This window comes from Zootoca vivipara, chromosome 2 (assembly GCF_963506605.1).
Source record: "Zootoca vivipara chromosome 2, rZooViv1.1, whole genome shotgun sequence".
NCBI lineage: Eukaryota > Metazoa > Chordata > Lepidosauria > Squamata > Lacertidae > Zootoca > Zootoca vivipara.
Genome location: NC_083277.1, coordinates 28527762 through 28543238, shown reverse-complemented (window position 1 = coordinate 28543238; position 15477 = coordinate 28527762). Strand labels below are relative to the sequence as shown.

The 15477-nt window shown below is 42.7% G+C and overlaps 1 protein-coding gene across 1 annotated transcript in view; it reads right to left on the bottom strand.

Moving 5' to 3' along the window:
• LOC118080056 (uncharacterized) overlaps nucleotides 1–15477 on the bottom strand; it is a 57642-nt gene that overhangs the window by 15339 nt on the left and 26826 nt on the right. The window contains exons 8-9 of the mRNA XM_060271339.1: nucleotides 9158–9366; nucleotides 6017–6089 (exon numbers count right to left, since the gene is read on the bottom strand). Coding sequence (XP_060127322.1) covers nucleotides 6017–6089; nucleotides 9158–9366 — 282 coding nt within the window. The remainder of the gene's footprint in view (nucleotides 1–6016; nucleotides 6090–9157; nucleotides 9367–15477) is intronic.

The following is a 15477-nucleotide window of genomic DNA, read 5'->3' as shown; positions in this document are numbered from 1 at the left end:
GTGATGGCCAGCACTAAAAGAGGATTGGACCAATTCATGAAGGATGAGACTATCAGTGACTATTAACTATGATGGCAAGGCTCTACCTCCAGAGCTGGAGGCAGCATGCTTCTGAATACCAGTTTCTGGGAACCACAGGAGGGGAGAGTGTTCTTGTGCTTGGCCCTTGCATTGGGTTTCCCACAGGCATCTGGGTGGGGACCAGGAGAACAAGATGCTGAATTAGGAGGTCCCCTGGCCTGATCCTGCAGGCTCTTCCTATGTTCGTGGGTTCTCCCAAAAGTAAGAGATGGGCCTCTGGCCACCCTTTTGGAAGGGAGAGCAGGACTGGGATCGAGCCTCAGTTCTCTTGAGGTCAATGGATCTAGATGCATCATGAAGCATTTCTAGGCTGCTCTCTTAATAAGAGCGAGAAGCTATTTAGGTTGGCCTGACATGGAATGTTTAAACATTGTGAATGTCTAAACGTGATTCCTTTTCATAGAATGGAGTCTAAAATGCATGTGAGATCTTCTACTTTACAGATGCCTTTGACTTGACTAGCAAGTCCTTAGTGACTCTCTCCCTTATGGCTTTGGAAATCTACACCTTTCACCTAGAGAGACTCAGAGATAGAATGCTAAGCCTTTTTAGAAGGCTCTGGCTAAAAACTGAAGTGTACTGGGTACCACTGCTTCCTTGAGGAATCTAAGATAAGATATCTTTATTGTCACTGTCCCCTTGCGGGAACAACGAAATTACTCGGTTGCTACATCCACTCAGATAAAGCATTCCACATAATCCAAAATTACAAAAACCTAATTAAAAACAGTAAATATAATACAAGTAAAATAAGTTGACTTCAAAGTCCAGACTTTCCATTTAAGGCCAAAATCGCTCTAGAGAAGAAACTGTTCCTGAGATGGCTCGTTCTTGCCTGCATTGTTCTATATCTCCATCCCGATGGCAGGAGCTCAAAGAAATGGTGACCAGGGTGCGTTGGATCTCTTGATATGTCTAGTGCTTTTCTATGGCACCTGGTGGTGTAGATTTGTTCTAAGGTGGAGAGTGAGCAGCCAATAATGCTCTCTGCTATTTTAATATTCCTGCACAGCCCTGCTCTATCCTGAGAAGTACAGCTTCCGTACCACACACATAAACCGTACGTAGGCACGCTCTGTATGGCACAGTGATAGAAGGCAAGCAGCAGCTTTTGTGGAAGGTGGTTTTTCCTTAAAATTCTCAAAAAATACAGTCTCTACTGCGCCTTCTTCACAAGCCCCCTTGTATTAACACTCCAGGACAGATCCTCCTGTAACTCAATGCCTAGAAATCTAAACGTTGTTACCCTCTCCACACAGATTCCATCAATCAAAAGTGGCTAGACCTTGTTCTTCTGTCTCCTGAAGTCCACCCCAAGCTCCTTTGTTTTCTTTGTATTTATGAGCAAGTTATTAACTCTGCACCACTCTGTCAGCCGCTCCACCTCATCTCTATAGTCCGTTTCACCCTCCTTATCAGAGATGAGCCCGACCACGGTTGTGTCTGCAAATTTGACAACCCTATTTCTAGGGTGGGCAGCGACACAATCATACGTATAAAGAGTATAAAGGAGCGGACTAAGCACACATCCTTGTGGTGTTCCTGTGTTAGTCCTAAGCATATTAGACATATAAGGGCCCAACCGGATCCTCTGGGAGCAATCTGAAAGAAAGTCCAGTATCCACCCACAGAGTGATAGCGGGAGCCCCAGATTTCCCAATTTAGTCATCAGACGTCGCGGTAGAATGGTATTAAATGCCGAGCTGAAATCTACAAAAAGCAGTCTGGCATAGCTCCCCCGCTGCTCCAAATGTGCAAGAACAGCTTGGAGGGCAATCGCCACGGCATCCTCTGTTGATCTTTTCGTTTTGTAGGCAAATTGGAATGTGTCCAATCCCTCTGGTAGGCAGGCAATGACATAATTTCGTACCAGCTTTTCAAAGCACTTCATAATTATGGGTGTGAGTGCTACTGGACGAAAGTCGTTCAGATTCTCTGGATTAGATTTTTTTTGGTACTGGAACAATAATAGAAGACTTCAGGAAAGATGGGACAGTAGCCTGGGCTAGGGATCGATTTAAAATCCCAGTGAAGACTCCTGCTAGTTGGTCTGCGCAGTCTCTCAAGACCCTTCCAGCTACTCCATCTGGCCCTGTAGCCTTCCTTGAGTTGATTCCCTTCAGCACCTTCCCCATCAATCTGATGTAGAACCAGTGTTCGTACTGCTTGTGTTCAGGAGTCAGTTTGCTTCTAATAGGCTTTGCTTGTATATTTGTAAATAAACAGATTACACAGTCTCTCGCGCCTTTATAATCCAAATGTACAGTGGTACCTTGGGTTACAGACGCTTCAGGTCACAGACTCCACTAACCCAGAAATAGTACCTCAGGTACTTTGCTTCAGGATAAGAACAGAAATCGTGCGAAGGCGGTGTGGCGGCAGCGGGAGGCCCCATTAGCTAAAGTGGTCCCTCAGGTTAAGAACAGTATCTGGTTAAGAACGGACCTCCAGAATGAATTAAGTTCTTAACTCAAGGTACCACTGTAATGGTTTTGTAGTCCTGCCACTGAATATCCTAAAGAATAACACTCTTATGCTGCCCATTCATTATGCATTCTTTTCTAGATGCACTAACTTTCCCATCTCTAGCAATTAGCTCCCAAAGACTGTTTCTTTTCCTTCTCTCCCTTTTCCAAACTTCCCATAAGCTATTCAGTAATCTAGTTAGTAGTCAACATGGTGCCCCACAGATGATGTTGGGGACTAGAGCTTCCATCAGCGGCAGCCAGCTGAGAATTCTTCTCTGGCTCAGGTTAAGATCTATGCAGGTGAACAATTCTGGGTTTCATAATGTTCAACTTATATATCAGGTGAGCGCTGGGGGAAAACAAGTCCAGTGGCATCATTATGTCTGAGACGGATCCAGTGAGTTGCTGCCAATTAGGGAAAGACCGTATGGGTCTACATGGATCAATGGTCTGACTCAGAACCATTGCTGGGCCCAATTGGACATTCTGCGAACGACATTTAATTAATTAATGGTCCTCTGTGAGCAGCCTTTAACATGGCTAGCCTAAAATCCAAAAGGGCAATCCACATACAGACTCTGTAACCTGAGAAATGAACGAGCCTTGGAGGAGAATGAGGAATATCAACACTGGAGTAATGCGGTCAGCATCATGATTATGTCCTCTAAAAGTCTGGTAGTTGTTTTTCTCTTTGACATCTGGTGGGAAAGCTCACCCTCAATTCTTTTCCTCCTTACTTAGGGAACACTTACTTATACCAATCCAATTGTAATCTATATTCACAGTGCATTTTCAGCCATTGGTATAACCTAACTGCTAGCCACATGTATCATGTAGCACAGGCCATTGAGCAGTGCTGCTGTGCAATCTTAATTCCTGTAGACATTGGTGCTGGGAAGAGACTGTGCTAGACTGTTTTATACCTGCCCTGCTCCTACCCTCTTCCTGAGACGCTTACAAGGAGGAGCTGCTCCCTAAGGATTTACTCCTGCTCTCTCTGACATTTTTATTTGGACTTTAGTCTTTTTTTAAAAAAATACATTAAAAAGGTTTGTATTTTGTTGTCTTAAACTTTTGAAGAGTACATTTTCCCTCCTTGAATTTTATTCTCGCGTGTGAACCTTTGTGAGCTGCCTTGGGAACCTTTTTGACTGAGAGATGGCACAGAAACAAGCTCTAACTATCACAACCCCATTGATTCAAACAGGACTTCTACAGTAGACCTCAGCCTTCGCTTTTCATCACGTGTTCTGGGTCAGGTATTGGAGAGATCACGGTTTATTGTACATTACCACTGAACAATAAACAATACAGGGAATGCATTTTTATTTTTTTACTTTAATCCCTACAAGACTTGTTATTGTCCTAAACTGAGACCAGTATTTTCCTCCCCTTATTTTAAAAAATAACATTCTTTTTTTTGTTTGCAAAAATGCCTTGCACTTGGGCAAGAGCGACATCGCTGGTATTAAAAACCGTAAGTGAAACAGCTGGTAAAAGCACTTGGAAAAAAAATTAACAGCAACATTATAAATGCATTTCCCCCCCTGAAGAAACAGTTAAAATTACTAAGTAATAAACTGAACAGAATGTCATAGAATGTCAAACTGGGCACAGTAAAAATAAATGTTATTCCCAAGGAAAATAAAAAGACTGCATATTTATGTAACATTCAGCAGATGGACATGATATTAATATCGAGCTTTTCAGTTGCACTTCTATAGCTACTGGATTTCTCTCTCTCTCTCTCTCTCTCTCTTTCTTTTTTTGCCTAACTTGGCAGCCCACAGGCACCATTTGATTTTTGGATTTGGACAATCCTGCAACAGATGTCCAGACCAATAAAACAAATTCCTAAAGGGCTACGCTTAATTTGTGTAATTGATCAATTTTTGTTACATGGGCCTCAGTTCACCAGCATGTAACTGCCTTCCAGATTAGCTCTGCAGTTGGGATTTCGTTCCATATGTTGCAATAGTTTATTGGCTTCTTGACGACGTGGCTGATACAACAGCGCAAGTGGGGACACCTGTTGGCAAGAAGCATCAAACAGAACAACTGGTATTAAAGCAGAGGCAAGAGAGCCCAGTTGGCACACAAGGGTACACTCTCAGGCATGGGCCCAAGGCTGGGATCGGAAAGGTCATTGCCAATAACAAACATAGACCATCTTCCAAGGCCAAATGGGCCTGGATAGACAAGGCAAGAGGGGAGAGGGTGGGAACAGACAAGGGTGTGAATCAGCAGAGGCAAGTGTGGCCCAATTTGGCAATAAGAGCTAAAGCTGAGGTAGCTCTGATGCACAGCCTGCACATGTCACACCTAGAATAAGGCAGGAGGCAGTCTGACCACTGGGTCCATCTAGCTCAATATTGTCCACATTGATTGGCAGAGACTCTCCTGGGTTTTAGCCTTGCCCGGGGATGTCGGGGGTCAAATCTGGTACCTACTGAATGCAAAACAAATGTCCACAGCATTGAACCACAGCTCTTCTCCTTCTGGAACCAGAAGCTGGCCTAAGGATATATCAAATTGTCAGAGCAGCAATGCTGGAAACCAATCAGAGCTCAAATTCCATATACCCACCTGCAGTATGTTGGGGCTGTTCTCCCCACTATATAGAATGGAGTAGTAGAACTATGGATTCCACCATGTCAGCTTTAAAGTGGGTGTTAAAGTATTATTATTATTATTATTATTATTATTATTATTATTATTATTACAGTCGTACCTTGCTTGGCGAATGCCTTGCTAGTCGAACTTTTTGGCTCCCGAACGCCGCAAACCCGGAAGTGAGTGTTCCAGGTTGCGAACATTCTTTGGAACCCAAATATCCGACGTGGGTTCCGCGGGTTCCGATTGGCTGCAGGAAGCTTCCATACTCTTGCAGGAAGCTTCTCACATGGGAGAACTTTCTTTTAATATTAAAAACAACAACTATACCTACCCTACCTGCAGCCTCAAGTGCTACATTTCAGAATCCTACCATTTACCATTTACCACATCATTCTGCATAATGGGTAGATTGGCTGTGAGCTTCCTGGGTGCATCGTGAGGTGGAAACATCCACCAACCAAGGCAAGGGACTTGAGTTCCAGTCCTGTATATAGCATTCCCTGACAGAGCTGCTAAATCCTGTAGGATACTCTATAAATGGTGAAAGGATTAACATGCCTTTCACTCTGAGGGTGAATGTAGATTACACCCAACACCTTTCTTACATAATAAAGTCTGTCAGCTTTAGAGGGCTTTAACCCCACCTCCTTATAGGAGTAATAAGTGCTCTAAAATGGAGAGGACAGATAAATGTTGAAAAATGATATCAATAAAATTTTTGTAGTACATTTTCCCTAATACAAAATGTCAGTGATTTACTTCTGCGCAATACAGGTTTAATTGATTCAAATAGCATCGGCAGTAATTAAAATATGGATTCTGAAGCACAACTGTTAGCTCTCATCACTCACCTATTAAACTTGCCATAGATGCTGTGTTAATTATCTTCCCATATCCTTGATTCAGCATAATGCGGCCTGCAGCCTGTGATAGAAATTAAAGGAAAGACCAGTGACCCCTTTTGTGATTCCGCTAATAATGACATGATAATAAATTAGTACTCACTTTTCAGAAGAGTTTATGTGCTAACTAATTTTCCCCTTCTCTAAAGTGCTTGATGTAAAAACTTGATATGGGGGAAATGGTTAATGCAGGAAAGTTTACGTAGCCATTTTAGTGCACTCCCAAAGTGCGGCTCCCAAAAGCTGTCAGCAAATTTGGGGTCTCTGCTTTAACTCCTTAGAACCAATGATGAAAATACAGGGCCTCTTTTAAAGGACTCACCATGTATTAGCTTGAGTTTTTGTATCAATAGTAAATGCAAGATGAATGAAGGATCCCCCTGACAAAAAATAAATAAATCTGTACCCATTGCACAGGTTGCAAGCCCAATTCAACTTGCTGGTTTTGACTTTAAAAATCCTAAATGTTTGTAGGACACATGATTTGAAGGGCCACCCCCCCTCTTTTCGGGAGGAGGGGACAGACTGTAGAACTCCCTTCTCATTGAGCCGTGCATGGTCTCATTCCCAAGTGTTAAATGGATGTAAAAAATACACCTCTTTAAGTCTGCTTTTTATAATTAAAGCCTTTCAAAAGAGCTGGCCCTGAAGGGAGAGTTTTTGAGTTCTGATATGGCTGTTATTTTAAATTGTGCTAAAATGATTGTCTAAATTGCTGCCACTGATGCTTAGTTTTATATTTTCTTATATTGAATTTGATATTCTCATGGATTTAGGAAAGAGAAATCCAGAAAAGCCATAGTTTAATTTAATTAACATATTAGAAGTGTTTATCACCCGCTCTTCATTGAATGTTTTCAATCTCTGAATGAGAGTTCCAAGGCAATTCCTTACATGTCTAATCCTTGCTTTCTATGTTTGTAGTTTGGACTGTAGATCTTAAAACCTCCAGAAGCTGAGCCAGAGCAGTGGGGATGTTCTGTTACTGGTCTGTGCTTCTGTACGCTTCTGCTCTAGTAGATAGAATATGGTGACGGTTAGGTGGCTAGTCTGATCCAATGAGATGATTGTGATATTACTGAATGCTAACAAGAGGCGATTCCAGACGGAGGTTTATTGTGGAATCGGCGCCGTTCTTGCATTGTCCACATGATATCAACATCACAATGCCGGCCTGATTTTTTTTTAAAAAAATTGTTTAACATTTAATCTAGAGTTCCTCTTGGAAAAACTGGTAAGTAACAATAGAGCAATTTTTGGGTGGTGACATTTTGGTGAGTGGTCTCTATAGTCACATCCGTATTTTTGCTTGTGCCTCACCTGAGCACAGCCAGCCGTTTTGTTTCTAGTGGCCCAAATGATGCAAGCATGCCTCCCTCCACCAATTGCCACATACCGAAGGCATTTCAGAGTTTCAGCCACTCAGACAGGAGGAGCTATTCTATCAAAATCTCAACACATTGTGAGAGACTGCCTTGAATATTGTGGTCGATATCCAATTAAGTAATTCTGTCAGCTCACGGATTTCTGGCTATACAACGGAATCTACTTTCCCTTCCTCTCCCTCAATCATCCTGTAAATCTGTTCTGGGGGTTACCGCAACCCTCCAGAGCAAATCTGGAGAGGATGAAGGGCACATGAGGAGAGCTGTCCCTTGCGGGGATCAAACTTGCAACCTTGGGTGTTATCAGCACCATGCTCTAACCAACTAAGCCAGGCATCCCCACCTGCAGCCCTCCAGGTGTTTTGGCCTACAACTCCCACGATTCCTAGGTAACAGGACCAGTGGTCAGGGATGGTGGGAATTGTAGTCTCAAAACGTCTGGAGGGCTGAGGTTGAGGAAGCCTGGACTAAGCTAGCCTTGTGTTAATACAAGGTAACAGCCTGTAGTTGCGGTGCATACATCAGGACCTTTAAAAAAAAATTAGTCAGAGGTCTTGTGCATGACCAATTTTATCAGAATTTCAATCCAGCTCAATATCAGACTTGTGCAAGATCTCTTTCCTCTTTTCCCTAGCCTTTGACACTTGAGAAGCATATTTTTATGACCTGTCCTATTCTTGTGACTGCAATTTGTTATAAACTGTTTTTAATGTTATTTTTAAAATTGTTTTAAACTACCCTGAGACCTTAGGGCATGTAATAAATCAAATAAATAAATTACTACAAAAATATGTGTGTGGTTTTTTTAAATTAAACCCCTAAAAAATAGCACAACCATCCATTGTGCCCATTGAGAAACCTGATAATTAATGGGTGGTAATGTTTCTCAGGGACCCAGGTGGCGCTGTGGGTTAAACCACAGAGTCTAGGGCTTGCTGATCAGAAGGTAGGCGGTTCGAATCCCTGCAATGGGGTGAGCTCCCGTTGCTCAGTCCCAGCTCCTGCCCACCTAGCAGTTTGAAAGCACATCAAAGTGCAAGTAGATAAATAGGGACCGCTCCGGCGGGAAGGTAAACAGCATTTCCATGCACTGCTCTGGTTTGCCAGAAGCAGCTTTGTCATGCTGGCCACATGACCCAGAAGCTGTCTGCAGACAAACGCTGGCTCCCTCGGCCTATAGAGCGAGATGAGCGCTGCAACCCCAGAGTCAGACACGACTGGACCTGATGGTCAGGGGCCGCTTTACCTTTACCTAATGTTTATCTTGGGCTCTTTTGCACACTTCCTGTGCAGACAGGTATAGAAACTGCCTGCACATCTGCAGATCAGGAAAGTATAGCGGAAAGATAAGCACTGGCTATTGAGGGGAAGTTTCAGAAGACAAATCACAGAAACATTCCACCCAGGATCACCCATGGAAACAGCATTATAGCCATGTAAAGCAGATGGCTGTGTGTGAGAGAGAGTGGGCCCTCACATGTCAATTGTGCACAAAGAAAAATTGAGATCCGAGCAACTCATTTGCAAGATATACCGTAACTTCCATCAGGAAACGCCTTAGTAAATATAGTGTCGGCAAATTATTATTGCTAGAACCTTGTAAAGTAGCCGGGATCATGCTAGCAAATCTCTGATAAATAGTGCTTTGAACACTTAAAAATGGGAAACATGTTTTATATAAAGCATTGCAGGGTCCAATACTCACCTGGCAACACAAAAACAAGCCTCGCAAATTCACATTAAAAGTTTTGTCCCATTCTTCCAGGGAGGTAGCTTCGCTTGGCGAATTCATGTTGATCCCTGCATTGTTACATGCGATATGGACTGTGCCCCACTTATCTACGATCGTAGCAAGCATCCTCTGCACATCTCCTGGTCTGCTTATGTCTGCTGCTATAGCAATGCTTTTTATCCCTAAATGAAGAAGCAAAACAAACAGAAAACATCTGACTTGCTTGCGGTTTTGTTGATGTCGTCGTCGTCGGTTTGCTCTTTCAACCCTCTTAATTACTGCGTGTCATTGCAATTAATACAGTAGTGGTAATAATTTGCAGGTGCATAATTTTCAAAGAAGCAAAACCATTTTCAACAGTGTATGCGTTGTTGTTTTTTAAAGTAACATTTCAAAAGGGCTATGTATGATCAAGCCCTTGCAAGGCTTTTGGATTTTGGCCGAAGCTTTGAACACCCCGCCATCTACTGGCAAAGGATTTCAACTGCAACTCTTCTACTCATACGTTTGAGATGCTGCTGTCGGTTGTTGAAATCTTAATTTGTGTCTCCTTCTCACCCCTCTTCAATTTTAGAATGCAATTCACTGTATTTGGTGGTGTGTGTGGCGGGGGGTTGTCTCTTGGCTGCAAATATATCTGAGAATGCCAGTACCCACAGCTGCCTCAGGAACCAGAGCTATGGACGCTGCGATTCCAGAGGGAGACTCGCAGCTTTCAGGTTCTGTGTTCGAATGAAAAAGTTGGGGGAATGCCATTCAGATTGTCCATTTGCACTTATTTCAATTTATTAGAAACAGGGTTGGAGCCCTGAACTTCCCTTATGTCTTGAAAACTGCAATGTGGGAAGTGACATTTACTTTTTCTTAGGGTACTTTTGAAACGTAGCTGGACGAGGGTCGGATTAATTGGCCCACCCTTCAGCCAGGAATTACATTTGGCAGCTGCTGCTCTCTGCTCATGCTATCCTGCTTTTTGCAGGCTCAGTCTGGACAATGCCTTTCACGTGACTGGGGATGGTGGAATCTGACAATTTCAGCCTCCCTCTATTTCTGCATTGCAAAATTCAGAGAAGTGTGAATGTCAAAGAACGTCTATGTTTCGGTTTAAATAAAAAAATTCCTTCAGTAGCACCTTAAAGACCAACTAAGTTTATATTTTGGTATGAGCTTTCGTGTGCATGCACACTTCTTCAGATACAGAGAGTTAGGTATCTGAAGAAGTGTGCATGCACACGAAAGCTCATACCAAAATATAAACTTAGTTGGTCTTTAAGGTGCTACTGAAGGAATTTTTTTTATTTTGCTTCGACTCAGACCAACACGGCTACCTACCTGTAACTATGTTTCGGTTTGTGCATTTCGCAGGTCCATATTTACATGTGAACTGTATCTCCCCTGTCCCTCCCACACCCCTTTCTGACAATAAACAAAGAAGGCAGCTACATTTCCCAAGGTATTTGCTATATTTCGCTTCCCAGCTTCCAGGTACGTGTAAATACACCTAACCACTATGAATATGGTTGGGTACAGTTGCCGCCAAACACAGACCCCACCATGATTTATTGAGGTAATGTTGTATTGAGGCATTAACTGCTTGCTGAATCCACAGCCAAATCCTGGCTGAGCTACTGTCGGTCATGCTCAAACCCTTCTCTTTATCATCCACGATTGACCCCTGTGAAAAATGGGGCCCACAGGGTAGTTGCAGGAACAAAATTAGGTAAGGATTTTAAAAGTGCATCTCAAAAGTGCCCTATAGTTGATCATAATTTTGCTGGTTGCATATTGCGCCCATTCTAGGGTCAGCCAGCTAAGTCGGGCTCTGAGATCATTAAACTGGCTCATTCTTATCAAACTGTAACAAGCATATAGCTGCTCCAGGTTTTTAAAAGAAGAGACTGGCAAGTCTGGCTTCCTGATCAACACAGATCCGGGCAGCTGATCCAATGGCCAACCACAACACATTTCAACATTGAGCTAGTTAAACTAAAGCAGGGCTTAAAAGGGTGAAATGTTCACATTTTGAAGATGATGATGATGATAATTCACATATTCCTACAGAGAGTTAGAAAAAAGGAAAGAGTGGGGATGAATGGGAAAGAGAAAAAGAAAGAAAACACAGGTACAGAGCAATAGTCTTGAAAATGCAACTGATTAAATAAATAAAATGTAAACATAATTATAATGTAACAACACCCCACCCTGAAAGCTAAAATTGAATATTGTATTGAAACATCTTGCATAGGACCATTTTCCTATACACTTATCATTATGTTGGCCTCTAGATTAAGGTGGAAAAATCTGTCAGTTTTGATTTCACTCAGTTTCTCATTTTGCCCCTTCAATTCTCCACATTTCCACATCTGTTTGTGAATATATATATATATATATATATATATATATATATATATATATATATACTTTTCCCCTCAAGAAAACCCATAACTGCTTTAGAGTATGCTTCTCCTAATATATGCATTTTGTATGCAGCTTTGCCTAATATACATCTTTTTGAAAAGCAAATTCCCTACTGCTAGAATGCATGTTTGTTGTTTTTACTAAGATGTACGTTTTTATGCACACTTTACCCCAAAATAAGCATTATTTGGCTGCAGAATTGCTCTGCAGAATTTGGAGAAGAGCACTTTTTGAAGGATCTTAGTAATATTATATTACATGTTTCCCAAAGCCAATCTACCTCACAAGGCATTTCTTCTAATTTCCAGAATTGGTGTTGCCTTGCTTCAACTAGAAGATTTAAAACAAGCCGAAGAGCCACTGCTAACACACACACACACACACACACACACACACACACACACACACACAAAACATATATAACTATATATATGTTCAAGTTTTCTCGATTCAGAGAGTTCCCTCATTTTCAGTTGTTCACTTCTATCCACAATGAGATGAGCAAAGAGAGAAGGTATGGACCACACTGGAATGGGAAAGCAAGACTTTTGCCTTGTTATAGGAAAGAATAACCATCCTCTCTATGTCTACTCTGAAGTAAGCCCTGCAGAATTGAATGGGGCTGACTCCCAAGTAAGTCTGCATCAGATTGCTGTCCTAAATCCTTATTTACTTGTATTGATTTCATCTGAAGACATATTTGAAACCAATCTTAAACCAAGTTCAACTGCTGGTCCAGCTGGCCCAATCCTTTTCAGCTCCGTTGGGCGGCAACTCTCTACCGTAGGTCTTTCGTCACCTTTGGTGGCTGAGATAACTGGAGGAGTCAAGGACTAACCCTAGGACAGCTATCAAGCAATGCTCTTTCACTAGCTATGGGAGCATCAAGGTCTTCTTGCAGAGTTTTCCTTGTAAAGGAGCTGAAGTCTTGCACAAATGTCTGCCTTCACCATCACCCAACCCTGCAGCTTCTCGGTGCTCATTTTCATGAGCAAGCAAACTACAGTGAGTCAATTTGTTTTGCAAAAAATTCGTCTTGCGAATCGCGGTTTCCCATAGGAATTCTTTTTTTGCCCATAGGAACGCATTAATTAAATTTCAATGCATTCCTATGGGAAACCGCGACTCGCAAGACGAATTTTTCACAAAACAAATTTGTCTTGCAAGTCACCATCAGATCGCAAGACGCATTCGTCTTGCGAAAAATTCATCTTGCAGGGCATTCGTCTTGCGAGGTACCACTGTATTGGGAAAATGGTTTTAATGACATTGCTTTTAAAGCCTGAATGAAGATGGTGTTGACTGGGCTAGGCGTGTGGGAAGAGAGGCAAGGTCGGATTGAATTTCAAAGCCCGAGACTCTCCCTTACTATCAGGTGTCCTCTCCGTATGAGAGAGTTGGCAGGTCTGGATCCCAGGGAAGCAACCTGATTTATTAATGCCCGCCTAGTGGAGCTGAGCCAGCATTTTTGATCCGGCAACCATTTTAGCATGTGTGATGCGCCCGTAACAATTTGCACATGAAGCCCTGGACAGTGTTTGATCAGAACTGGCCCTAATTTGTTGTGGCTATGCAGCGGATGTGTTCTCTGGTAGCATAAAGAGCAGGGAGAGCAATAGCTGCTGTTTGGCTCCACTTTGTTAGGGAAAAATCTTAAATGCCACAGCTGACACATGATTTATTGTATGGAACACCTTCTTTTGCTGGCTGATTGATGTGTATTATATAGAACCGGTTAACAAAAGATTGCTCTCCTCTGTTCCCGTCAGTCATGCCTCATTGTATGTTATTTTTCCTTCAAGTACCCCAATGAAGAATTCTATATAGGGTAATTTGCTTTCCTGGTTGAATCATCTCTGCTAGGCAACAAGGATCCGGCTAAGCTAAGTTGGTCCTTGTTTACCAACAAAGAGTTGAGGCAGTAGCTTTAGAGAACTTGCTTTATTGTTCAAAACAATCCCCTTGTACGGAATATCTCTTAAGCTGCAGGTCACACACCCCCCCCCCAAATGTACGGATTCACCCACCACCCCCAGTCTCTCGCCTGCAAGGTGAGTGCCATCACTTTATGTAGCCTTGGAGAAACCTGACTGTTTGCAGCAGTACAGAAAATCTTTGGGATCAAAACCTTTGAGGGCAAGGGAGAGCCAATAATAATAATAATAATAATAATAATAATAATAATAATAATAATAATAACCTAATGAGGACTGAGCAATCTCAGGGGCCACAATATATCAACTAGCTGTTGGGGAGAGCAGACGGAAGTTGGGGAAACGGAATGGAGTCGTTTGGAGTGGCTGGCACACTGACTGGCAACCCTCTGCACCGCAACATTTTGTTGCAGCGTCCCACTTGTGAACATTCCACCTTTGACTTTTCCACTGCTGTTCTAAGAAGAAACATACACAGCGTCTTTGTACAAGAGCCATGCTTGGGAACTGAAATATGTAAACTTGCCAAATGACACCGGGAGAGCTCACGGCGGCAGACGGCAAGAGCAGAACTGTTGCATCCCGGACTAAAGATGTTACTGGCAATTGCTGGTCCATGCTAACAAATGTTCTAGCCAAAGACAATGAGAGGTTCGTCAAGACAAGCAATGCCTGCTGGGCTGCCTTTGCCTTGGTGGGCCACACAAGGTCCATAGAATTGCATTTACAGGAACCAGTGCTGACAGAAAATGTTGATGTCCAGGTACACGCTAAAAATCAGGGTTGTGTAAAAGATGTTGCGTTGGATTTGGGTCAGTGACCTTTGGCACTCACTGTTTCATATGCTATTCTCCCTCACAGGGCTGTTTTGAGGACAAAATAGTGGGGAGCAATGTATGCTAGCCAAAGCTCCTTGGAGAAAGAATAGAGTAGAAAAGTAATATATAAATAAAGTGCATGATTGTTCTGAATGGTGTCCAGAACATTGGGGGCATAGAAAATTATACTGTCAGAGGAATGGTCTATCTAGCTCAGCATAATTAACACTGACTGGCAGCAGTTGTCCAGGGCTTCAGGCACAGATCTCTCCCAGTCCTGTCTGGAGATGCCTAGTGTGCAACTGGGTGAATTTAGACCCTGGATTTAATCGTCTTCTGCTCCTGCTCTTTGGGTGGCCCTTCAATTGTGAAGCACACAGCATTTCCCTTCCTCCTACCATGCTTTACAACTATGGTACTTCTGGACATCCTGATACATTAGAACAGGGTTTCCCAAACTTGAGTCTCCAGCTGTTTTTGGACTACAAATCCCATCATCCCTAGCTAGCAGGACCAGTGGCCGGGAGTGATGGGAATTGTAGTCCCAAAACATCTGGCGGCCCAAGTTTGGGAAACTCTGTGTTAGAACAACAACAGCAACAAAAGCCAAGCCTGTTTGTTTTTAAAAAGTTACTCTGAACATTTGTTGTTTCACATTTTAAGCTCGCTTCAATCATAGAACTGTAAAGAGTTTGTTTCTACTGCCCTGGTGCTAAGAACATACTTACTTGGAATAGGCACTATTCCAAGGAAAGGATGACCCATATTTTTAACAGAAGAAAAAAAATATATTAAAGTGAGCATATATACCCAATTACATAGCTGGGCCCCTGCTTTTTATTAAATTTCTGCCCTGCCCTTCACCTGCAGATTCCAGGAGGGTTTGCAAGATAAAATTACAATATAAACAAACCAATAATTCCCCCTCCCACAACACATTTAAAAGGCCATTGGATGTCAATCAGCCAAAGGCCTGGTTGAAGAGGAACATTTTCACCTGGTGCTTAAGGTGTATAATGAAGGCACCAGCCGAACCTCCCTGTTTGCTACTGCCTTCTGCACCTGCTGTTTCTGGGTGCCGTTGGCTAGGGACCATAGGATAGGGACCTTGCCCCCAACCCAG